Source organism: Salmo trutta, chromosome 7 (assembly GCF_901001165.1).
Source record: "Salmo trutta chromosome 7, fSalTru1.1, whole genome shotgun sequence".
Classification (NCBI taxonomy): Eukaryota; Metazoa; Chordata; class Actinopteri; order Salmoniformes; family Salmonidae; genus Salmo; species Salmo trutta.
Window position 1 is genome coordinate 33,694,136 of NC_042963.1, and position 26,966 is coordinate 33,721,101.

At 41.8% G+C, this 26,966-nt stretch overlaps 1 protein-coding gene and 2 long non-coding RNA genes across 4 annotated transcripts; 1 reads left to right on the plus strand and 2 right to left on the minus strand.

Moving 5' to 3' along the window:
• The first annotated feature begins 2,579 nt into the window (after positions 1-2,579).
• LOC115197278 (dynein light chain roadblock-type 2) lies at positions 2,580-5,800 on the plus strand. The gene is made up of 4 exons (XM_029758656.1): positions 2,580-2,687; positions 4,914-4,989; positions 5,166-5,333; positions 5,535-5,800. Exons 1-4 carry the CDS (start codon positions 2,685-2,687, stop codon positions 5,576-5,578), a joined length of 291 nt encoding a protein of 96 aa, XP_029614516.1. The 5' UTR covers positions 2,580-2,684; the 3' UTR covers positions 5,579-5,800.
• Positions 5,801-9,260: 3,460 nt separating this feature from the next.
• LOC115197293 (uncharacterized) lies at positions 9,261-11,435 on the minus strand. 2 transcript variants are annotated; one of them, XR_003878986.1, is made up of 4 exons: positions 11,294-11,435; positions 10,663-10,822; positions 10,444-10,500; positions 9,261-10,287 (listed from the first exon to the last, which is right to left on the minus strand). It is a non-coding gene; the product is annotated as an uncharacterized LOC115197293 (long non-coding RNA). The 2 variants fall into 2 exon arrangements; XR_003878987.1 differs by having other exon boundaries at positions 10,663-10,825.
• A 7,535-nt stretch (positions 11,436-18,970) lies between these two features.
• Positions 18,971-20,239, minus strand: LOC115197294 (uncharacterized). The gene is made up of 3 exons (XR_003878988.1): positions 20,064-20,239; positions 19,122-19,558; positions 18,971-19,007 (listed from the first exon to the last, which is right to left on the minus strand). It is a non-coding gene; the product is annotated as an uncharacterized LOC115197294 (long non-coding RNA).
• Positions 20,240-26,966: the final 6,727 nt, after the last annotated feature.

The following is a 26,966-nucleotide window of genomic DNA, read 5'->3' on the forward strand; positions in this document are numbered from 1 at the left end:
TGAATAATCAATGTTAGAATTGAACAATCAAGGCCTTTAAACACTTGCTGGACAATAATAGTAAAAATGAAATGCCTTTTCTGGTGTCTGACGGAGTTGACATAAATCCAGTTAGTTGCATTTTATAAAAAAATACACATACAAAATTGGTTGTTCGGTTACATGGTGTGATAGCTGATACTTTGGTCTATCAAAATATATATTTCACATTTTTTTTCATATTAAGGCAAATATTGTGGAGCAAAAGTTTACATTGTCCAATCTTTGAAGAATCCATGAGCTCTAAAACAGCACCTCTTTCTCTCAACCTCATTGCAAAATGTGTAAAATAGCATGAGATTAGCTATAAAACGAAATTTTTTCTCTCTGGCCTTGCTTGGACCTTGCTGGGGGTCCCCACAAAACTGCGCCGTGACTGGCTTAAATCCAATCCGTTTTTCATATATTGGACATACATATTAGACCATACAAGTTACGCGGCAGGTAGCCTGGTGGTTAGAGCGTTGGGCCAGTAAAAATCTGTCGTTCTGCCCCTGAGCAAGGCAGTTAACCCACTGTTCCCCTGGCGCCGAAGACGTGTATGTCGATTATGGCAGCCCCCGCAACTCTCTGATTCAGAGGGGTTGGGTTAAATGCAGTAGACACATTTCAGTTGAAGGCATTCAGTTGTACAACTGACGAGGTATCCTCCTTTCCCTTTCCATACATAAATATACCCCTGTACAAAAAAAACGATCCATTGTTTGTGTTCATAAAATCAGGATCCAGTCTGCCCTTTTGTACTGTTGCCTTAACTCTCTGCTGACTGAATAATTCAGGACTATATGTTAATTACAAAACAATAAATTATCTATTTTAGTTTACTCTTTGTTTGCTTCCAGTGTGAAATAAAACGCCATTCCATACCAGACTTGCACTCTTGGTTTGCCCAATAATGAAAAAGAGCTTCTATCTCAAGGCCATCAGACTGTTAAACAGCCATCACTAACACAGAGAGGCTGCTTCCTACATACAGACTCGAAATCATTGTCCACTTTAATAAATTGATCATTAGTCACTTTAATAATGCCACTTTAATAATGTTTACATATATTACATTACTCATCTCATATGTATATACTGTGTTTTTTTACCATCTATTGCATCTTGCCTATGCCGCTCGGTCATCGCTCATCCATATATGTACATATTCTTATTCCAGCCCTTTAGATTCATGTGTATTAGGTAGTTGTTGTGGAGTTGTTAGACTACTTGTTAGATATTACTGCACTGTCGGAACTAGAAGCACAAGCATTTCGCTACAGTCGCATTAACATCTGCTAACCATGTGTTTGTGACCAATCAAATTTGATTTGATAATGAAGGTGACAAATTATGACTATTAGCAGGTGATTAGGTGAGAAGCTAATTGCTTAAGATAAACAATGGAAACAATGTGATCAGTAGATGGAGTGTTAACTGACTGACATACCTGTAAATGATCTAATTTACCCTAATAATGAGAAGGCTGCAGACTTTACACATTTAAATCAAAATGTGCATCAGGTGTTTTGGCTAAGTGTTTTGGCTAGACAAATAAAATATATATTTTTAGGCAGTATCCTAGTATCTTATAGGGTGGTATCACCCCAATCATCACATAGATATTTTCCAAAAATTAAGTGGAAACAATGTTGATTCAACCAGTTTGTGCCCAGTGCTGACTCTGCTGATGAGATGAAGAGGATCTTGCATATAATTTGAAACTTCTGTGTTACTGTTAATGATCAATTTAACGAAAAGTACTTAATTAACTTCCTCATGATATTTGTTATGAATAAATCATGCTTTTTACCAAATTGCGTCTCTCTTGACTTTTTGAATAAACCAATTGTTTGTTTGTAGAATGAGCAGCAATGCTCTTCGGAATGTATACTCTGTGGATTTGGAAACTAGAAGCGCCCCCCTTTAACTGCAACACAACATACAGAAAATTGTGTACAGTGCAATATGCAATATGTCCAATATAAAAAAACAGATGGGATTTAAGCTGATATGCCACACTTTAAGGGCCGCAGAATGAGCAGCGACACTCATTGGGATGTAAAATCTGTGGATGTGGAAACTAGAAGTGCTTCTGAGTAGAATACTGAGACACATGTATGGTGCAATAAATGATAGGCGTACACTAAAGGAGGCTGCTGAGGGGAGGACTGCTCATAATAATGCCTGGAACGGCACGAATGGAATGGAAACCATGTGTTTGATGTTGTTGATACCTTTCCACCTATTCCGCTCCAGCCATTACCACGTGCCCGTCCTCCCCAATTAAGGTGCCACCAACCTCCTGTGGCGTACACACACAAAAACATTGTTGACCATTTAGGTTTGAAAAAAAATAATAAAAATCAACAAATAAATCACAAAATATTTCATAGATATACGTTTAATTAGTTTTTCTATGAAAAATATATCGATAATTGTGCACATTTTCCTTCACATTCGCCCAAATTATTCACTTACAAAGTATACATGACGGGACTCTTATTCTGAAGGATTCCAAAAATCCGTGACCCAGAAGTACTTAGTTATTCTTGCCTGCTTCACAGCGGTATCACTGAGGAAGAAAGAACAGAACGCGACAGGAGTGAAGAAAGGAATCTGCTTGCTAGACTACAACAACAACATTGACAGCACCTTCAAATATGGTCCAAAAAAATTTCATTAATATTTTTATTAACATGACATGTTTTGCCTCATGTAACTAGTTTAATAATATTTATGTAAAGGGTTAGATACGTGACGGAAACAACAGCAAATATCCATTATCAACCCATCGCACTTGACGTAAGCTTGCTAGGTAACGCTACGCTAGCTCTCGATAACCCTTCCTAAAGGGCTTTCAGCGGTTACATTCGCCCGCATTTAGCTCCATGTGAACCACAATTCCGACGCTGTGTTTTAATGTTTAGGAAAGGCAATCATCGATTTCAAACCTGTTTTCGAAGCATACGCTGATATCCCCCTTATCTTTTATATCAGGAAGAGTCTTTCAAATAAAAATCATAGCTACAATTAAAATAACATTTTATTTGTCACATGCGCCGATTATAACAGGTGTAAACCTTACAGTGAAATGCTTACTTACAAGCCCTTTAACAATGCTTTAAGAAGTAAAAAAAAACGTGTTAAGTAAAATGTAGATAAGTAAGTAAAATAAATAAATAAAAGTAACAAATAATTAAACAGTAAAATAAGAATAACGAGGCTATATACAGGGGGTACCGGTACAGAGTCAATGTGCGGGGGCACCGGTTAGTCGGGGTAATTGAGGTAATATGTAGAGTTAAAGTGACTATGCATAGATAATAAACAGAGAGTAGCAGCAGTGTAAAAGAGCGGTCTGGGTAGCCCTTTGATTAGCTGTTCAGAAGTCTTGTGGCTTGGGGGTAGAAGCAGTTAAGAAGCCTTTTGGACCTAGACTTGGCGCTCCGGTACCACTTGCCGTGCGGTAGCAGAGAGAACGGTCTATGACTAGGGTGGCTGGAGTCTCTGACCATTTTTAGGGCCTTCCTCTGACACTGCCTGGTATAGAGGTCCTGGATGGCGGGAGGCTTGGCCCCAGCGATGTACTGGGCTGTACGCACTACCCTCTGTAGCTTTTGAGGATCTGAGGACCCATGCCAAGTCTTTTCAGTCTCCTGAGGGGGAATAGGCTTTGTCGTGCTCTCTTCACGACTGTCGTAGTGTGTTTGGACCATGATAGTTTGTTGATGTGGACACCAAGGAACTTGAAGTTCTCAACCTGCTCCACTACAGCCCTGTCGATGAGAATGGGGGCATGCTCTGTCCTCCTTTTCCAGTAGTCCACAATCATCTCCTTTGTCTTGATCACGTTGAGGGAGAGGTTGTTGTCCTGGCACCACACGACCAGGTATCTGACCTCCTTATAGGCTGTCTCATCGTTGTTGGTGATCAGGCCTACCACTTGTGTCAAAAGCAAACTTGATGATGGTGTTGGCGTCGTGCCTGGCCATGCAGTCATGAGTGAACAGGAAGTACAGGAGGGGACTGAGCTCGCACCCCTGAGGGGCCCCGTGTTGATGATCAGTGTGGCAGATGTGTTACCTACCCTTACCACCTGGGGAAGGCCTGTCAGGAAGTCCAGAATCAAGTTGCAGAGGGAGGTGTTTAGTGCCAGGGTCCTTAGCTTAGTGGTGAGCTTTGAGGGCACTATGGTTTTGGAACGATGAGCTGTAGTCAATGAATAGTATTCTCAAATAGGTGTTCCTTTTGTCCAGGTGGGAAAGGGCAGTGTTGAGTGCAATAGAGATTGCATCATCTGTGGATCTGTTGTGGCGGTATACAAATTTGAGTGGGTCTATGGTTTCTGGGTTGATGTGAGACATGACCAGCCTTTCAAAGCACTTTATGGCTACAGATGTGTGCTACGGGTCGGTAGTCATTTAGGCAGGTTACCTTAGTGTTCTTGGGCAGTTTTGTAGCAGTTTTGCACAGATCCACAGTAGCCAATTATCACAGTTGGCCGACTACGTCTTCCGTCTGTTTTCCATAAACCAGCGATGTTACATGTGGATATGGCCATGTGGAAACACTGACCCTATAAACGTGTGTAGTAATTTAAGATTTTGTTTTTTGTAAATTATTTATTTCTGAAGATATATTGCTTATATTTCCAAAAACATACTGCAAGCGATGCGTGTTAATGTTTAGAGCAAGCTTCAAGGCTCTTAACAAAACTTCCCCAGTCAGAAGATACTATCATCAATAGTCGCTAAAGTGGTTAGCTTCTATGAATGCGGTAACATTATGCTAACTGTTGACTGTCTTGAGGGTCTTGGTCAGATGAGCATGCTAAAGCTGCTTGCTATAGCATAAAGATTTAGTGCCGTTTTGTTTTCTCCCCTAAACAGGCAGAAGTTGAGGAGACACTAAAGAGAATTCAAACTCACAAAGGTGTAATTGGAACAATAGTTGTTAATGCCGAGGGTAAGCAATACAATCCATGCCTACATTCTCTTGTAGGAGCTGTACCTATAGCCACAAATATGTGGAGACAATTTGACACTTTAGACATACCATTTGAATGTATCTAGCAGGCTAACTAATCAGTGCTACTCGCATCACCTCTACTAAAGTTGATCTGATGTGTTGGTCTTTCTCAGGTATCCCAATCAGAACTACCTTAGACAACTCCACTACGGTGCAGTATGCTGGTCTGCTGCACCAGCTCACTATGAAAGCCAGGAGCACAGTCCGAGACCTCGACCCTCAGAACGACCTTACCTTCCTCCGCATCCGCTCCAAGAAGCATGAGATCATGGTGGCACCTGGTGAGTGAAGCAGAGGTGGTTCAGGTTCTCGAGGGAGGCCCAGACCCATGTGAACATCAATATATCTGACATATCGATATTGTGCTGTTCATTTATTAACTATTTCATTAATTGTTTAAGGTAAAGTTAATAAAACACATTCAGTGAAATGTAATGAGACATATTCAGTGGTTTTACAGTTTGTTTTCTCCTCTCTTCCAGACAAGGAGTATCTATTGATAGTCATCCAGAACCCCAGTGAATAGCCCCAGGATGTTCCTGTGAGAGTCAGGCTGTAGCTCCTCACACACTAGTCTTTCTCAACAACATATGTTTTGTTTAGCTGAACCACACTTTTTGCTTTCTTTGTATTTTCTTTTTCGTCTACTTTTTTTAAACTCTGCAATATGATGCCTTACTCTATATACTAATTATCTTCCTTAGCCATTGTCATCAATTCAAAACAATAAACAAGGATGACATAACAATTGTATGTCTGGATGTTCTTTTTTTTCCCTGTTCCCGATGTCCACACCTGTATGATATGAATATTTATTTTATTTCACCTTTATTTAACCAGGTAGGCCAGTTGAGAACAAGTTCTCATTTACAACTGCGACCTGGCCAAGATAAAGCAAAGCAGTGCGACAAAAACAACAACACAGAGTTACACATGGGATAAACAAACGTACAGTCAATAACACAATAGAAAAAGTCAATGTACAGTGTGTGCAAATGTAAGATTAGGGAGGTAAGGCAATAAATAGGCCATAGAGATGAAATAATTGCAATTTAGCATTAACACTGGAGTGATAGATGTGCAGATGATGATGTGCAAGTAGAGATACTGGGGTGCAGTAGTTGGATGGGCTATTTACAGATGGGCTGTGTACAGGTACAGTGATTGGTAAGCTGCTCTGACAGCTGATGCTTAAAGTTGGAGAGGGAAATGTAAGTCTCCAGCTTCAGTGATTTTTGCAATTTGTTCCAGTCATTGGCAGCAGAGAACTGGAAGGAAAGGGGCCGAAGGAGATGTTGGCTTTGGGGATCACCAGTGAAATATACCTGCTGAAGCGCATACTACAGGTGGGTGTTGCTATAGTGACCAGTGAGCTGAGATAAGGCGGGGCTTTACCTAGCAAAGACTTATAGATGACCTGGAGCCAGTGGGTTTGGCGACGAATATGTAGCGAGGGCCAGCCAACGAGAGCGTACAGGTTGCAGTGGTGGGTAGTATCTGGGGCTTTGGTGACACATCGGATGGCACGCTGATAGACTACATCCAATTTGCCAAGTAGAGTGTTGGAGGCGATTTTGTAAATGACATCGCCGAAGTCAAGGATCGGTAGGATAGTCAGTTTTACAAGGGTATGTTTGGCAGCATGAGAGAAGGAGGCTTTGTTGCGAAATAGGAAGCCGATTCTAGATTTAATTTTGGATTGGAGATGCTTAATGTGAGTCTGGAAGGAGAGTTTACAGTCTAACCAGACACCTAGGTATTTGTAGATGTCCACATATTCTAAGTCAGAACCGTCCAGAGTAGTGATGCTAGTCGTGCGGGCAGCAATCGGTTGAAGAGCATACATTTAGTTTTACTAGCATTTAAAAGCAGTTGGAGGCCACGGAAGGAGTGTTGTATGGCATTGAAGCTCGTTTGGAGGTTTGTTAACAGTGTCCAAAGAAGGGCCAGATGTATACAGAATGGTGTCGTCTGCGTAGAGGTGGATCAGAGAATCACCAGCAGCAAGAGCGACATCATTGATATATACAGAGAAAAGAGTTGGCCTGAGAATTGCACCCTGTGGCAGCCCCATAGAGACTACCAGAGGTCCGGACAACAGGCCCTCTGATTTGACACACTGAACTCTGTCTGAGAAGTAGTTGGTGAACCAGGCGAGGCAGTCATTTCAGAAACCAAGGCTATTGAGTCTGCCGATAAGAATGCGGTGATTGACAGAGTCGAAGCCTTGGCCAGGTCGATGAAGACGGCTGCATAGTACAATCTTTTATCGATAGGGGTTATGATATCGTTTAGGACCTTGAGCGTGGTTGAGGGGCAACCATGACCACCTCGGAAACCAGATTGCATAGTGGAGAAGGTACGGTGGGATTCGAAATGGTTGGTGATCTGTTTGTTAACTTGGCTTTCGAAGATTTTAGAAAGGCAGGGCAGGATGGATATAGGTTTATAACAGTTTGGGTCTAGAGTGTCTTCCCCTTTGAAGAGGGGGATGACCGCGGCAGCTTTCCAATCTTTGGGGATCGCAGATGATACACGTGTAACAACACCTGCACAGAATCGGTACATCCGAACATCACACCTGCGGGACAGGTACAGGTTGGCAACAACAACTGCCCAAGTTACACCAGGAACGCACAATTCCTCCATCAGTGCTCATACTGTCCGCAATAGGCTGAGGGAGGCTGGACTGAGGGTTTGTAAGCCTGTTCTCACCAGACATCACCGGCAACAACGTCGCCTATGGGCACAAACCCACCGTCGCTGGACCAGTCAGGTCCAGGGCAAAAAGTGCCCTTCACTGAAGAGTCGCGGTTTTGTCTCACCAGGGGTGATGGTCAGATTCGCGTTTATCGTCGAAGGAATGAGCGTTACACCGAGGCCTGTACTCTTGAGCGGGATCGATTTGGAGGTGGAGGGTCCGTCATGGTCTGCGGCGGTATTTCACAGCATCATCGGACTGAGCTTGTTGTCATTGCAGGCAATCTCAATGCTGTGCTTTACAGGGAAGGCATCCTCCTCCCTCATGTGGTACCCTTCCTGTAGGCTCATCCTGACATGACCCTCCAGCATGACAATGCCACCAACCATACTGCTCGTTCTGTGCGTGATTTGGCCAGCGAAGAGCCCGGATCTCAATCCCATTGAGCACGTCTGGGACCTGTTGGATCGGAGGGTGAGGGCTAGGGTCATTCCCCCCAGAAATGTCCGGGAATTTGCAGGTGCCTTGGTGGATGAGTGGGGTAACATCTCGCAGCAAGAACTGGCAAATCTGGTGCAGTCCATGAGGAGGAGATGCACTGCAGTACTTAATGCAGCTGGTGGCCACACCAAACCGACTGTTACTTTTAATTTTGACCCCCTCCCCCTTTGTTCAGGGACACATTATTCCATTTCTGTTAGTCACATGTCTGTGGAGTCTGTTCAGTTTATGTCTCAGTTGTTGAATCTTATGTTCATATAAATATTTACACATGTTAAGTTTGCTGAAAATAAACACAGTTGACAGTGAGAACATTTCTTTTTTTGCTGAGTTTATTATTCTATGGTGTGAACTCAAATCAAATACTAGGACGGCCCAGTAGAGGGCATAAGTGGGCTGTCACAGTGCATTCTCAGTGCTGTGATTTTCACATCTTCAAAACAAATGTTAAGAATTTTGCCAGTATGTGTGTGTGATCATGTATAGAACATTTGGCGAATTCGTTTTGCATTGCACAGTGCCCCGGGTAGGCGGCGTTTGTATATTTTAGACCAATCCATTGGTCCTTAACCGAAATCTCCACCCACCTGGGGCACCGGGCTATGCAAAACACACTTGCCCAATGATGGAAATGTTACTAGTGACCAAAACAAGTGCATATCCACCACAGCCACTACTGCTGGAGGTGGGGCATGTGGTCTACATGTGCCTCTCCTCAGGTTACAGGTTTTTGAATGGAACTACAATACAAGCTCACAACTCATTGGCTCACTTTAATTGGACTTAATTTTTTTCTTCACATTTTACAAAGTTTCTCTAATACCTAGCTATTTATTTACATGGTGGTTCATTAAATAGGATATGTTGGTCATCAGTTAAACAAGCAGAGTGTTAATGTGCAGACTTTGTCTTTGGATTATTGAGGGTCTTGTATTGTGATGATATTGATAAACTAACAACAATTCAACATAGAAATTAAAAATATGACACTGAATATGAACCAAAGTACCTCCATTTCAAGTTTATTCTACATAATTTAACACAAACATGATACAATACAATCAAGCAGTTATCTTCACGAAGGCACATAATCAACATACGGTATTAGTTTCATTACAAATATTTTCTAACGTCCCCAAAACACAGATTTCAGTTATAGTGCAACAGCCAAGCAACTTAATAATCAAGTATGTATAATTGACTACTACCCTCTCAGACTTCACCATCATTCCCTCCACCATTGAAGTGCACGTATGACTAATTTGTTTACACTTTGTTTATACTTAATTTGCTTATACTTATTTGTTGATTGAAAAATCTGTTTTTTTACATATAATTTTGTGGTTTTCATATACATATTTTTGTTGTTGTTGTGGTTTTCATATAAATCCTCTGGTTTCCAACGTCACCTGCACACCTTTTTACCTTGTTTCTAACTTCACCTGCACTGTATGTCTTTCACTTGTTTTTTGTGTGAATAAATAAACTAAACTGTATATGCTTATCATTGAATAGGTGTCAGTATCCTCACAGATGAATCATAATAATAAAACCCAAACGCAGGCTGGAGGGGCTGTGTGAATGTGGTCAGAACTCTGTGGAGGAGGGTCATTGTGTCAGAGACACTAAAAGGACAGAGTTCCTGCCCTGTGGTCCAGGTACACTCCTACTCTGGAGCGGCAGGGGACAGGGATATCCGTCGTGTTTTGATTGTGCCAGAAAGTGCGGATGGGTGGGTTGCAGTTCAAACACCAGAACTGATAATTCCATTGAAAATCACTCTCATATTCCTCTCCATCCCTGCTGATGCTTTTGTATGAGACAGCTACTTCAACTCTCTCCCTGCTCCACTCTACTTCCCAGTAGCAGGCTCCAGACAGACCCTCTCTACACAACACCGGTCAATGTCGGTAAATCTGTCTGGATGGTAGGATAGGACTGAGACTCTTTTCTACATATCCCCTTTCTGTTCCCCTCAGACAGCCAGAGGTACTCATTGGCTGGGTCTGGATCCAAAGTGAGTTGGCAGGAATCTGAGAATAACATATAAAAATGTTTTAAAAAAGCAGTTAGGTGTGTGTGTTTGTGTTTCTGTGATTGCTAGTAAATGGTCATGAGTATGCATACTTGTGGGGTGTATACTGTAATGTATGTATATTTTGTAGTAGAATTAGAAAAAAATTGCTTACATTTCAAGAACTCTCTGGTCTTGGGATCAGGAAGTGGAACAATGTAAACCTTTTTCACTAATGAAGAAAAGTAGTCATTGGTCCACAGTAGGTCATTGGTCCACAATTATCACTTGGTAACAACATGTAATTGTTACTGTACTAGAGAACATGGTGTATATTCTTGTAAAAATATTCAATTTCCCAGATATATTTCTGTCAATATGTGTTTATCATTACCTGCTCCAGATATCTTCACCATGGTTTTTTTCATCAAGTTTTGTAGTGGCTTTTTCAGGTCAGAGACACATTTCTTCACACAATCATAAGATTTGTGCAAGTTGACAGAGATGCTGGGTAAGGCGTCAGATCCAGGAAGGACACAAAGAGACTGGAAACTCTACTGAGAGAAAAAAAATGTAAGAAAAAGACTGAGAAGCAAAGGCATTTACAATCAGCCAGAAGAGTGTTTTTCTTCAGAACAGGCCTGGGAATTAAGCTTTCCTTACACGGGGATAGCTGTTGACAGCCTTCGGATCAACCTGATCCCAGCAGCCCTGAATACGGGTGGGTATAATTTGTGGAACGTTCCGACAGGAATCAGAAACAAACTAACGTATTCTTAATGTTTGTCAATAGGCTACCAGAGTGAGGACAGACATTTTTCAGAATAAACATGGTGAGTGAAAAACGTAATTAATTAGCCCACTCCCTACCCGGGATCATATTGTGCCGCTCTACAACTTTGGATGCGTTATTTGTTGGCAACCTTGTTATTTACGAAGTGTTTGGAACAGATTCCTGTTGAAATGTTCAACAAATTATACCCACCCAACAGCTGAACTGATCCCGATATTTTAAAAAGACCTACCTAAAACGTGTAGTTATTTAGTGCACCACCGATGAAAACCTGTTTCTAACAAGTATCCAGTTTTAATAAGGAATAAAAACACACTTCACTAATGGACAGTGTGTGTAGTAGAGTAACAAAGACCATATACGTTTCCTTCTTTTCCTGTGGCTTCCTGGTTCTGTCCGTGATGTTAGGTACCAGGTCTGCCCAGAAGAGGGTGGAAGTGGTCTGTCACTGGACTGAGAATAGAGATGCTGAAATCTCACAACAAATTATTGTCTCACTTTTGTTAGACTCATAGTAGGATACTTCATACTAACCTACTAAAAAATTTAGAACTAAGAACAGATGTAGCCCTTAGTTCACTCCAGACCTGACTGCCCTCGACCAGCACAAAAACATCCTGTGGCGGACTGCAATAGCATCGAATAGTCCCTGCGATATGCAACTGTTCAGGGAAGCAAAGGCTGGCTTTTTCAAACTGAAATTTGCATCCTGTAGCTCTAACTCCAAAAAGTTTTGGGACACTGTAAAGTCCATGGAGAACAAGAGCACCTCCTCCCAGCTGCCCACTGCACTGAGGCTAGGTAACACTGTCACCACCGATAAATCCACTATAATCAAGAATTTCAATAAGCATTTCTCTACGGCTGGCCATGCTTTCCTCCTGGCTACCCCAACCCTGGCCAACAGTTCCGCACCCCCCGCAGCTACTTGCCCAAGCCTCCCCAGCTTCTCCTTCACCCAAATCCAGATAGCAGATGTTCTGAAAGATGTGCAAAACTTGGACCCGTACAAATCAGCTGGGCTAGACAATCTGGACCCTCTCTTTCTAAAATTATCCGCCGCCATTGTTGCAATCCCTATTACCAGTCTGTTCAACCTCTCTTTCGTATCGTCCGAGATCCCTAAAGAATGGAAACCTGCATCGGTCATTCCCCTCTTCAAAGGGGGTGACACTCTAGACCCAAACTGTTATAGACCTATATCCATTCTGCCCTGCCTTTCTAAAGTCTTCGAAAGCCAAGTTAATAAACAGATCACTGACAATTTCAAATCCTACCGTACCTTCTCTACTGTGCAATCCTGTTTCTGAGCTGGTCACGGGTGCACCTCAGCCACGCTCAAGGTACTAAACAATATCATAGCCATCGATAAAAGATTGTACTGTGCAGCCATCTTCATCGACCTGGCCAAGGCTTTCGACTCTGTCAATCACTGCATCCTTATCGGCAGACTCAACAGCCTTGGTTTCTCAAATGACTGCCTCGCCTGGTTCACCAACTACTTCTCAGACAGAGTTCAGTGTGTCAAATCGGACGGCCTGTTGTCCGGACCTCTGGCAGTCTCTATGGGGGTACCACAGGGTTCAATTCTTGGGTCGACTCTTTTCTCTGTATATATCAACGATGTCGCTCTTGCTGCTGGTGATTCTCTGATCGACCTCTACGCCTCTGTATACATCTGGCCCTTCTTTGGACTCTGTGTTAACAAACCTCCAAACGAGCTTCAATGCCATACAACACTCCTTCCGTGGCCTCCAACTGCTCTTAAACGCTAGTAAAACTAAATGCATGCTTTTCAACCGTTCGCTGCCCGCACCCGCCCGCCCGACCAGTATCACTACTCTGGACGGTTCTGACTTAGAATATGTGGACGTCTACAAATACCTAGGTGTCTGGCTAGACTGTAAACTCTCCTTCCAGAATCATATTAAACATCTCCAATCCAAAATTAAATCTAGAATTGGCTTTCTATTCCGCAACAAAGCCGCCTTAACTCACGCCGCCAAACATACCCTCGTATGTCATTTACAAAATAGCCTCCAACACTCTACTCAGCAAACTGGATGCAGGCTATCACATTGCCATCCGTTTTGTCACCAAAGCCCCATATACCACCCACCACTGCGACCTGTATGCTCTAATCGGCTGGCCCTCGCTACATATTCATCGCCAGACCCACTCGCTCCAGGTCATCTATAAGTCTTTGCTAGCTAAAGCCAACACCTCCTTTGGCTGCCTTTCCTTCCAGTTCTCTGCTGCCAATGACTGGAACGAATTGCAAAAATCGCTGAAGCTGGAGACTTATATTTCCCTCACTAACTTTAAACATCAGCTATCCGAGCAGCTAACTGATCGCTGCAGCTGTATATAGCCCATCTGTGAATAGCCCATCCAATCTACCTACCTCATCCCCATATTGCTTTTATTTACTTTTCTGCTCTTTTGCACACCAGTATTTCTACTAGCACATCATCATCTGCACATCTATCACTCCAGTGTTAATCTGCTAAATTGTAATTACTTTGCTACTATGGCCTATTTATTGCCTTACCTCCTCACGCCATTTGCACACACTGTATATAGACTTTCTTTTTTCTATTGTGTTATTGACTGTACGCTTGTTTATTCCATGTGTAACTCTGTGTTGTTGTTTGTGTCGCACTGCTTTGCTTTATCTTGGCCAGGACGCAGTTGTAAATGAGAACTTGTTCTCAACTAGCCTACCTGGTTAAAAAAAGGTGAAATAAATAAAAAATAAAACATACATGACATGATTACAATTAAGACACGACAATATGAAATGGTAGAATAATGTTTTTTTTGCAGCTAAGGTGACTGTGGCCAGATTATGGTAGCCTACACTATTTACAGTCTAAACACATTGTCCTATGGTTGGCATTAAGTACGCTGTACAGCAGCTGAACTTATCCTTTGCTGTACATATTGTCGGTGTAGAGAGGATGATTGATGTGGGGGATTTTCAGTGAGGACACAGGAAGGTGGTCAAGTCCACTTCCTTGTAGAGGAATCTCATTTCCAAGTCAGCACGTCATTTTCCAAAGTACAAAAAGAATGGCCCCACTTTACAATATGTCCATAATACTTATCTATTTACATAGTAGTTACATAGGCAAGTACAGTGTAATCGGGTACATATTTTTTTACACAGTACTTGTTAATTACCACTAAATAGGTGTCAGTATCCTTATAGATGAATCAACCCCAAACCCAGGATAGAGGGGCAGAGTAAATGTGGTCTGAACTCTGAGGAGGAGGGTCATTGTGTCAGAGACACTGTAAAAAGACAGAGTTTCTGCCCTGTGGTCCAGGTACACTCCACCCTGGAGCAACGAATGGCAGGTATATCAGTCTCTATACTATTGTGGTAGAAACAGAATCTGAATGCAGATCAGTACAACCTCCAGGACAGATCATTACCTCCAAACCAGCACTCTTTCCCACTTCCTCGCCTGCGGATCCCTTAATATGAGTCAGCTACATCAACATCCACCCCACTCCTTTTTACCTCCCATTAGCAGGCTCCCGACAGACCCTCTCCTAACAACACCTATTTCCAGTGGCTAAATCTATGTTGATGGCAAGGATAAGGCTGGAGCTTATCACTCCTGGTCACCTTTCTGTTCCTCTGAGACAGACACAGGAGTTGGTTTTCTGTGCTGGGATCCAATGTCAGCTGGCAGCAGTCTAGGAAGAGGATAAAATAAAGCGTGTCAAAAAGGCCATATGTTGGCCAATCACCTCCCGGCTCCCTTTCCTTGTGAGTCAGGTGAGTTTCCAAAAGTGAGTGGGAAATAATGGGCATAGCAGAGATGGCCTAGTCAAGTTGATGAGTGATGTGTGTGTCCATTCAACCATGAGTAGTGTTTGTATAAGGTTTGTTATGCTTTTATGCCTCTGTTTGGTGTTGACCTTCACACACGCCTCTACAGATGTAGGATCTTAATTTGAGCCAGTTTGCTAGAGCAGGACACAACAGGAAATGTGAATTATTATGTGGATTATATTTAATGGACATTTTTCGTAGGGGTTGATCAACTTTTCATTAAGACAAATCAATTCTGACATTTGAAAGTGGAAATTACAAACTTTAGAAGCCTTTTTAAACTTGAAATACACTACAAGTTTGCATTTCCTGCAGTGCACTAAGATTCTCAGCAACAAAAAAGTGATCAAATTAAGGACAATATGTCCTGGTGTTGTCTGATGCTAGTGTTGACTTAGGGGTTTGTTTAGTATTGTTTGTAGTGCCAGCATGATACAATGTAGCTTCGGGACCACATCTATGGAGTCTGTTGGGACATGTCATCCCAATGTCCCAACAGACTCCCATAGTTGCGGTCCCGAACCTAGGTAATATGCTAACATCCCACTGGGCACAGACGTAATTTTAACGTCTAGTTTTGATTTACATTTGGTTGAGATGTCAACTAATGTAAATTCAACAAAACATTTCACCATGTCATTGGATTTAGGTTAAAAGTTAGGTGAAAAAATACTAAATTCCCTTATGTTGATGACTTTTTGCAAATCCAATCACTTTTCCACGTTGATTCAACGTCATCACATTGATTTATTTTGTTGAAAGGACGTGTAAACAACATTGATTCAACCAGTTTTTGCGCAGTGGGATGTGCATGCACATTTTTTACCAAACTTATGGTGTTTTTTTTACCTAAGATTTTTAGTTTGACTTAGCATAATTAGGGGTTCACAGGCAAGTTTTGCATTCTGTGTTCTTTTTTTATTTTCTTGACATGGTCAAATAACTAAAGCATAGATAGGTACTTTTTTTCTAATTTGGCACACAGAAACTAGAGGCCATGAGGAACTTTGTCAAAAATAATGGCTCCGATTGGCCAATAGGTGGCACTTTTACATTTACATTTACATTTAAGTCATTTAGCAGACGCTCTTATCCAGAGCGACTTACACATTTATGAGCAGTCCCACATAAACTCTCATATCTGCTGCCTAATTTGACATAGAGACTTGAAACTTTGTATGTACTGTAGGTGTCTTTCCTAATGCTGAACAAATGTGCATCAAGGATCCATAAGGTCTGTCAGGCTAGATTTTCCACCATCATGGGCATTTTTACTTTGAAAAACGTATTCTCATGAACCATAACAAATCAAATGTTATTTGTCACATTCGCCGAATACAACAATCCTGACGGGTTGCATCACCACCTGGTATGGCAACTGGTTGGCCTCCGACTGCAAGGCACTACAGAGGGTAGTGCGTACGGCCCAGTACACCACCAGGGCCAAGCTTCCTGCCATCCAGGACCTCTATACCAGGCGGCGTCAGAGGAAGGCCCTAAAAATTGTCAAAGACTCCAGCCAACCTAATCATAGACTATTCTCTTTGCTACCTCACAGCAAGTGGTCTAGGTCCAAAAGGCTTCTAAACATCTTCTACCCCCAAGCCATAAGACTCCTGATCAGCTAATTAAATGGCTACCCAGACTATTTGCATTGCCCCCCCCCCTTTTACGCCGCTGATACTCTCTGTTATTATCTATGCATAGTCACTTTAATAACTCTACCTACATGTACATGTGCCCCCGCACATTGACTCTGTACCGGTACCCCCTGTATATAGCCTCGCTATTGTTATTTTACTGCTGCTCTTTAATTATTTGTTACTTTTATTTGTTACTTTTATTTCTTATTTTTGTTAGGTTTTTTTCAAAACTGCATTGTTGGTTAAGGGCTTGTAAGTAAGCATTTCACTGTGAGGTTTACACCTGTTATATTCGGCGCATGAGACAAATACAATTTGATTTGATTTGATTCCGGTCTGTGTTAGAAAAACATTCCTGTAACTTAGTATCTGCTTCATCTAGTTTTTGCTTGTAAGCAGGAATCTGGAGGATAGAATTATGGTCAGATTTGCCAAATGGAGGGAGAGCTTTGTACGCGTCTCTGTGTGTAGAGTAAAGGTGGTCAAGAGTTTTCTTCCTTCTGATTGCACATTTAACATGCTGGTAGAAATTAGGTGAAATGGATTTAAGTTTCTCTGCATTAAAGTCCCCGGCCACTAGGAGCGCCGCCTCTGGATGAGCGTTTTCCTGTTTGCTTATGGCGGAATACAGCTCATTGAGTGTGGTCCCGTGTGGCTCAGTTGGTAGAGCATGGTGTTTGCAACGCCAGGGTTGTGGGTTCGATTCCCACGGGGGACCAGTATGGAAAAAATGTATGAAATGTATGCATTCACTACTGTAAGTCGCTCTGGATAAGAGCGTCTGCTAAATGACTAAAATGTAAAATGTAATGTAAATGGTCTTAGTGCCAGCATCAGTTTGTGGTGGTAAATAGACAGCTACGAAGAATATATATGAAAACTCTCTTGGTAAATAGTGTGGTCTACAGCTTATCATGAGATACTCTACCTCAGGTGAGCAAAACCTCAAAACTTCCTTAGATTTCGTGCACCAGCTGTTGTTTACAAATATACATAGACCGTCACCCATTGTCTTAACAGAGGTGCCTGTTCTATCCTGCCGAAAAAGCGTAAAACCCATCTAGCTGTATGTTATTCATGTCATCGTTCAGCCACAACTCAGTGAAACATAAGATATTACAGTTTTTAATGCCCCGTTGGTAGGATATACGTGCTCGTAGCTCGTCTATTATTATTATCCATTTTATTATTGGGCTAATACGACCGATGGTAACGGCAGTTTACCCACTCGCCGTTAGATCCTTACAAGGCACCCAGACCTACAAATAACGCAAAAAAAACACAAACAATAGCAATTAGTTAGGGGACCATAAAACGGCAGCCATCTCCTCCAGAGCCATTATTATATCATACCATAACACCTTTAATTTAGTTTGAGAAAAGTCAAGCGATTGGTTAAGAGATGGCTGAGTTATCGATAAATCAGGAAATCAGATTTTACGTGTCAATTTAAACCACTGTAAATCCACAGTGGCCTATCAACTTGTCATCGCTATCATGGATGTCTCTAAAATGAACTACACTGAATTTAGTATTGATTTCTCAAAAAACAAGGCAACTATTAACAACTTATTCTTTGCATATGTAACACTAATGCTCAAAATCATCTTCCCGTCATGAACCATACGTCAGATTCACTCCAGATGTTGTATTTAGACTCATGATTGTACATAAAGGAAGATAGTTCCTATTTGATAGAGTGCTTGCTTTGTTAACCAACTGATCTTGAGTCCTTTTTGTCATCGTGTGAAACCTGTTCATTGCTGCTCGCAGCTATATTATTTAATGAGTTTCTGCATTGGGTTAGCTTCTGAATGTGGTCCATCCATTATGTTTTCTTCCAGATATTATCAGCAGGCAGACCTACACATGGTTCCTATTGAACCCTCTGTGAATCGTTAACATTTAGCGGGTGGTTCAGAAGCTGACCACTCAGAACGGTTCCAGCTAGCTTTTTTTTTTACAGTCAGTGAACATGAAGTATGTGTGTGCATGCATGTTTGCACTTTACTCACATTCTCTCTGGTCTTTTGCTCAGAAGGGCGACCAGTTGGATCTTTAGCCACAGACACCCATCATCAGTAGGCTACACAACAACTTTAAGGAGGGGAAGATCACTGAGTGATGGTAATTTAGCCATCAAATAGCACAAATGATTTCATCTCCAGAAAAAACTAATTTACAAAAATAACACTTAAGAGCTTTCCCAGATATCCTGTCCATTTCTTCCTTGCAGATGTCTTGCCGTCACTCTTTCAGTTCAGAGCCAAATTTCCTTGCATGCTAAAATGAGACAATACATTTTTTTATTGAACCTTTATTTAACTAGGCAAGTCAGTTAAGAACACATTTTTATTTACAATGACGGCCTACCCCGGTCAACGCTGGGCCAATTTTGCGCCGCCCTATGGGACTCCCAATCACGGCCAGTTGTGATACAGCCTGGATCACTGGAAACTCTATGATATTGACAAAGACAAAGGTTGTTTTTTAAGTTCATTTCACTGGGATAGAAGTCTAGAGATAGTCACTGGAAAGTCATTTGTGAGGGACATCTAGGATAGAGAAGTCACCTGGAGGAAATGGATGTGATCTGTGTGTGAAAGCTGCTCCAGCTCAGCATCTCTCCTCCTTAGCTCAGCCACCTCCTGCTCCAGTTGCTTCAGTCACATTTTAGTCTGTCTCACATCAACCTTCTCCTGGGCTCTGATCAGCTCCTTCACCTCGGAGCGCCTTCCATCAATGGAGCGGATCAGCTCAGTAAAGGTCCTCTCATTGTCTTCCAATTACGCCTGTGCAGAGCATTTTTACGACACAGAGAGGATGGGGTCGATTTCAACCACCCTATTCACTCAGCTCTCGCAAGGACCCCAGACAGCCTGGCTGTAATTTCACTATATATGGACCTAACATTCACCTTCAGAGAGACCACAGACTGTCTCAGCTTCTGCATCTCCTCTCTATCCTGGATTTTAAGCTCAGATTTCTGCTGATTCTCCTCCAACTGCTTCTGCAAAGAAATGTATCATACCCATAGGATGATTAAATTGCTATCAGACAGGCTGCTGAGCATCTGACAAGGTAGTATCTGAATGTTGTCACTGTTTCATCTTGCTCCATCTTCTCCCGTTGCCTTGCCATTGGAGTTTCTTCTTTATGTGAGAAATATGGCTTTTCTGTATAATTGGTGATATTACTGGACAGACAGAAAACCCTCCATTCTCAGCTCAAATGGGTTGGGCTTTACACTGATTGCATGACCTCTTTTCAAATTGAACCTATCATTCTCTGTTTTATATGTTAACCTCATAATAATAATGTAAATGTAATCTTAACCAGGTGGAACATGAGGTAGCAAAGAGTTAGCAACAGGTTACGTAAACAAAACCTTTACGTGCGAGGCTCTCTACTCTTCGCATTACACTATTCTCAGTCACTGGGCTCGATGCCAGAGTAAAAGAGATGAACAAATGTTTATATGTAGATGTGTGATATTTAACTGTTCCAATCCTTACCGGTTTCTCAGTCCTTTCAGCTACAACTGATGCCTATATGTTCATCCAACACACAGCAGACAGATACACTGTTGATCGGTACAGCAGTAAACCTCCAGCAATTTATTGTGATGAGAGCAGATCTTCTGTAGTCGTCCAGTGGCTTCATGTTTTTTCCCCGGGTTGAGGTCATTATGAAGTTTCTGGTTAGACTCACAGTACGAGGCCGGACACACCAGACAGGACTTGACAGCTATGAGTTTTCTCCCAGTGCAGATGTCACCCCACACCTAAAGGTCCATCTTATCAGAGATTAGGAGGAGCAGGTTGGAGTCCTGTCTTCAGTTTCTCCACTAATTCAGTAGAGGATTTTTCCTCAGAACAAGTCTTGGGATGATGGTCTGTCTGCACTGGGGACAGCTGTAGACACCTTTCAGATCATCCTGATCCCAGCAGTCCTTAATACAGCCCATACAGTAACTGTGTCCACAGGCAGTAGTCACTGGATCCTTCAGTAGATACAGACAGATTGAACAGGTAATCAAATCCTTATCTTCTAAAGTTGTTTCTGCCATGGTGATACACAGACTAACAGACTGAGCTGCAGAGTTGCAGAAATACGTTTAGTTTCCCTGTTTGTTCTGAGCAATAGGAGTGGCTTCCACTGAACTTGAAACTTGGCTTTCTGCCTGGTTCGGTGTGAACTGAGATATCAGACAGTGTCTGGCTAGCAGAAGGCACATGTGGTCCATCACAACCAGAGAAAACCGGTTTATTGATACTGAAACATTTCAAGTTTTATGAGTCGTATGTACGGGATACACATGAAATGCTTACTTGCAGGTTCCTTCTCAACAATGCAACAACAATTAGAAATAAAAAAGGATAAGAATACGAACAAAGTAAATGGCTCAGTAGACTAGAATAAACGTTTTAAGGAAGGCACAATTTATAGATACACAATTAACAATATTTACATGTGTTTTAGGGAAGGGGGGATGGGGGCAAGGGTTTAAATTGTGCAATATTCAGCAATCATAATAAGAGTCTGTTAGCAGCAGTTGTAATGTGTGTGTAGCATGAATGTATGTGTGTGTAGCATGAATGTATGTGTGTGTAGCATGAATGTATGTGTGTGTAGCATGAATGTATGTGTGTGTAGCATGAATGTATGTCTGTGCGTGTGTATGTCTGTGTGGGTGTGAGTGAGTGAATGTGTGCTAAGTTGTGGAGAATCAGAACAGGTGGTCAGTCCAGTTCAAGTGTTCAGCAGTTTGATGGCTTGTAGATAGAAACTATCTCTGAGCCTGTTGGTATCAGACCTCATACTCAGATACCGTCTACCTGATGGTGAGAGAGTGAACAGCTCGGGGCTGGGGTGTGTCTTCACCTACCTGCCGGAGGGCCTTGCGTCCATGGACAGAGCAATTCCACTACCAGGCCGTAATGCAACCAGTCAGGACACTTCGATGGCGTAGCGGTAGTATTTGGAGCGGACCCGGGGTGGCATGCTGAATTTCTTCAACTGCCATAGGATGTAGAGACGCTATTGCACCCTCTTGCCAAGAGTGGTGGTGTTATTGGTCCATGTCAAGTCTTCGGTGTCCACCGAGGAACTTAAAACCGCTGACTCTCTCTACTGCAGTCCTGTTGATGTGGATTGGGGCATGTTCCCTCCTCTGCTTCCTGAAGTCAACAATCAACTTCTTTGTAATGCTGATGTTGAAGGAGAGGTTGTTGTCCTGGCAACACAATGCCAGTTCACTTACCTCCTCACTATAGGCTGACTCTTTGTTTTTGGTTATCAGGCCTACAACCGTGGTGTCGTCAGCAAACTTGATGACAGAATTGGTTTTGAGCAAACATTGATATAAGATCCATTAAATCTGAGGAGCATTTTATGATCATCAGAGTGCTGGAGTTTAAAATTATCTTCTCAGAATCATCACTTGTGGCTGCTAATTTACTGGATTCTAAAATGAGAGAGAGAACGAGAGAGGGAGGGATAGCAGGAGAGTGAGAGGAGACCCGGGGGGACAACAATATAGACAGAAAGAGAGAGAATAGAGAGTGTGAGAGAGACAGATAGAGAGAGGGACACCCTCAGCACACAGGGGGACAAACACCTGCCTGGAGGTGACAGCATTCCCTCCCCCATATGTCCCCCCTAGGCACAACTATGACAACATAACCAACAAAAACGGGTCACAACTCCTGCAGCTCTGTCGCACGCTGGGTATGTACATAGTCAATGGTAGGCTTCGAGGGGACTCCTATGGTGGGTACACCTATAGCTCATCTCTTGGAAGTAGTACTGTAGACTACTTTATCACTGACCTCAACCCAGAGTCTCTCAGAGCGTTCACAGCCAGGCCACTGACACCCCTATCAGACCACAGCAAAATCACAGTCTACTTGAACAGAGCAATACTCAATCATGAGGCATCAAAGCCAAAGGAACTGAGTAACATTAAGAAATGCTATAGATGGAAGGAATGCACTTTGGAAACCTACCAAAAAACAATTAGGCAACAACAAATTCAATCCCCTTTAGACAATTTCCTGGGTAAAACGTTCCACTGTAATAGTGAAGGTGTAAACTTGGCAGTAGAAAATCTTAACAGTATATTTGACCTCTCAGCTTCCCTATCAAATCTAAAAATCTCAAATAGAAAACTGAAGAAAATGAACAACAATGACAAATGGTTTGATGAAGAATGCAAAAATCGAAGAAAGAAATTGAGAAACCTGTCCAACCAAAAACATAGAGACCCGGAAAACCTGAGTCTACACCTTCACTAAGGTGAATCACTACAACAATACAGAAATACACTATGGAGAAAGAAGGAACAGCATGTCAGAAATCAGCTCAATGTAACTGAAGAATCCACAGACTCTAACCACTTCTGGGAAAATTGGAAAACACTAAACAAACAACACGAAGAATTATCTATCCAAAATGGAGATGTATGGGTAAAACACTTCAATCTTTTTGGCTCTCTCTTTTTGGCTCTATAACAAAGAACAAAGGACAAAGACCAAAAACATATACATGATCAAATACAAATCTTAGAATCAACTATTAAAGACTACCAGAACACACTGGATTCTCCAATTACCATGAATGAGCTACTCGACAAAGTAAAAACCCACCAACCAAAAGAGGCATGCGGTGTTGATGGTATTCTCAATTAAATTATCAAATATACAGACAACAAATTCTAATTGGCTATACTAAAACTCTTTAACATCATCCATAGCTCTGGCATCTTCCCCAATATTTGGAACCAAGGACGGATCACCCCAATCCACAAAAGTGGAGACAAATTTGACCCCAATAACTGCTGTGGGATATGCGTCAACAGCAACCTTGGGAAAATCCTCTGCATTATCATAAACAGCAGACTCGTACATTTCCTCAGTGAAAACAATGTACTGAGCAAATGTCAAATTGGCTTTTTACCAAATTACCGTACAACAGACCATGTATTCACCCTGCACACCCTAATTGACAAACAAACAAACCAAAACAAAGGCAAAGTCTTCTCATTCATTTGTTGATTTCAAAAAAGCCTTCGACTCAATTTGGCATGAGGGTCTGCTATACAAATTGATGGAAAGTGGTGTTGGGGGTAAAACATACGACATTATAAAATCCATGTACACAAACAACAAGTGTGCGGTTAAAATAGGCAAAAAACATACACATTTCTTTCCACAAGGCCGTGGGGTGAGACAGGGATGCAGCTTAAGCCTCACCCTCTTCAACATATATATCAACGAATTGGCGTGGGCACTAGAAAAGTCTGCAGCACCCGGCCTCACCCTACTAGAATCTGAAGTCAAATGTCTACTGTTTGCTGATGATCTGGTGCTTCTGTCACCAACCAAGGAGGGCCTACAGCAGCACCTAGATATTCTGCACAGATTCTGTCAGACCTGGGCCCTGACAGTACATCTCAGTAAGACCAAAATATGTTCCAAAAAGGTCCAGTCGCCAGGATCACAAATACAAATTCCATCCAGCCTAAACATGAGTGCCACAGGTAACTTCCACAAAGCTGTGAACGATCTGAGAGACAAGGCAAGAAGGGCATTCTATGCCATCAAAAGGAACATAAAATTCAACATACCAATTAGGATCTGGCTAAAAATACTTGAATCAGTCATAGAACCCATTGCCCTTTATGGTTGTGAGGTCTGGGATCCGCTCACCAACCAAGAATTCACAAAATTGGACAAACACCAAATTGAGACTCTGCATGCAGAATTCTGCAAAAATATTCTCCGTGTACAATGTAGAACACCAAATAATGCATGCAGAGCAGAATTAGGCCGATACCCACTAATTATAAAAATCCAGAAAAGAGCCGTTAAATTCTACAACCACCTAAAAGGAAGCGATTCCCAAACCTTCCATAACAAAGCCTTTCACCTACAGAGAGATTAACCTGGAGAAGAGTCCCCTAAGCAAGCTGGTTCTGGGGCTCTGTTCACAAACACAAACACACCCCACAGAGCCCCAGGACAGCAGCACAATTAGACCCAACCAAATCATGAGAAAACAAAAAGATAATTACTTGACACATTGGAAAGAATTAACAAAAAAACAGAGCAAACTAGAATGCTATTTGGCCCTAAACAGAGAGTACACAGCGGCAGAATACATGACCACTGCGACTGACCCAAACTTAAGGAAAGCTTTGACTATGTACAGATTCAGTGAGCATAGCCTTGCTATTGAGAAAGGCCGCCGTAGGCAGACATGGCTCTCAAGAGAAGACAGGCTATGTGCACACTGCCCACAAAATGAGGTGGAAACTGAGCTGCACTTCCTAACCTCCTGCCCAATGTATGACCATATTAGAGACATATATTTCCCTCAGATTACACAGACCCACAAAGAATTCGAAAGCAAACCCAATTTTGATAAACTCCCATATCTACTGGGTGAAATACCACAGTGTGCATCACAGCAGCAAGATGTGTGACCTGTTGCCACAAGAAAAGGGCAACCAGTGAAGAACAAACACCATTGTAAATACAACCCATCATTATGTTTATTTATTTTTTAACCATTTGTACATTGTTACAACACTGTACAGTATATATACATAATATGACATTTGTAATGTCTTTATTCTTTTGAAACTTCTGTATTTGTAATGTTTACTGTTAATTTTTATTGTTTATTTCACTTTTGTATATTATCTACCTCACTTGCTTTGGCAATGTTAACACATGTTTCCCATGCCAATAAAGCCCCTTGAATTGAATTGAAAGAGAGTGTGAGTCTCCCCTGAGGCTGTACTGGTCTCTATTAACGACTCAGATCTGCTGGATAGCAGGCAGGTGTGGAATTAACACCAATTGCCCATCTATGACTTGACAGCTCAACACACACACACATACACACATGTTATGTACTTCAATAAGGCTTATATCTGTGTGCGGGTGTGTGTTAGTGAGCGTCAACAACCACAGCAAGTGAAATCACTGCAACACTTAACAAAGAGCTGCAGTCAGTTTTAGAATTGGTGGCAAGTAATAAACTAGTCCTAAATATATCAAAAACTAAAAGCATTGTATTTGGGACAAATAATTAGCTAATCCCTCAACCTCATCTAAATCTTGTAATTAATAATGTGGCAATATAACAACTTTAAAAACACCAAACTGTCTGTTCAAACAGTTAACACACAGCCCAGACACCCAAATATACCATGCCACCAGGGGTTTCTTCACAGTTCCCAAGTCCAGCACAGACTGTGGTAAAAACACAGTACTGCCTAGAACCATGACTACATGGAACTCTTCCACATCAAGTACCTCGCGTGAGCAGTAAAAAATAAATACAAAATAAATAAAGATAAAACAACACCTCACGAGACACACTAACACACATGCACGCACGCACAGACACACACACACACACACACACACACACACACACACACTGTGGTATTGTGGATTTTATATAGTAAATTTGTAATATTGGAGTAATAATGTAATAATGTCTTGTATGATGTATATTTTTATTTATGATGTAGGCGGTTGTAGGCTGTTGTTCTGCTTTAGCCCTGTTTGGACCCCAGGAAGAGTAATAGCTGCTTTGGTAGCAGCTAATAGGGATCTTAATAAATACTAAATACTCAAAAGTGATTGTATCTAAACTGAGCATGCAGTGGCAGATGTTGTTAGCATGGGGTTTGTGGTAATGTGATACTGTACCTATATCTACACTGAGTGTACAAAACATTAAGGACACCTGCTCTTTCCATGACAGACTGACCAGGTGAATCCAGGTGAAAGCCATGATCCCTTATTGATGTCACTTGTTAAATCCAGTTCAATCATTGTTGTGACGTAGAAGTCCGTCACTGGCCGCGGGCAGCATTTGGTACTTTAACGCACGCACACATTCATCACTCCTCCCTGCTCCATTATCAGATAAGTTAACAATGTGGGTCGACACACAAGTTAACTTCTCTATCTTAGTACATACATTTCACACTTACTTCAGTAACCGGTTATGGTATAAAGAAAATAAACAGACAGGTGTTCATATTTAATATAAGCAATATTTAGTATACTTATCGATGTTATGGATGAGCGCGGTTGTTTGTTCTGTTCCTCTCTCTCTCCATCTCTATAGCTTACGGGTATGCTGGATAAGGACCCGAGCTAAGGGAATTGGGCTTACTTTGTAGTGCCTGTCCGGAATGGCTCATTAATGTAAATGGGCATATTGGAAGACACTGTCAGTAGTGATGTAATTTTGTAAATGTTATATTGTGATGTTTCATAAACGTGTTGCAATGTATATATTTTGGTATGTTTAGATAAATGGAAACTGTAGGTTGAATAGGTCATTGCTTAATTAATTAGTGTTAATTGTTCTGAGGGGAGGGGCTACCCCTACAA

Bases quoted from the DNA above. Each gene is read 5' to 3' on its own strand.
- LOC115197278 (XM_029758656.1), top strand. The intron at 4,990-5,165 runs GTAAGCAATACA...GGTCTTTCTCAG, and splicing joins AATAGTTGTTAATGCCGAGG to GTATCCCAATCAGAACTACC. The intron at 5,334-5,534 runs GTGAGTGAAGCA...CCTCTCTTCCAG, and splicing joins TGAGATCATGGTGGCACCTG to ACAAGGAGTATCTATTGATA.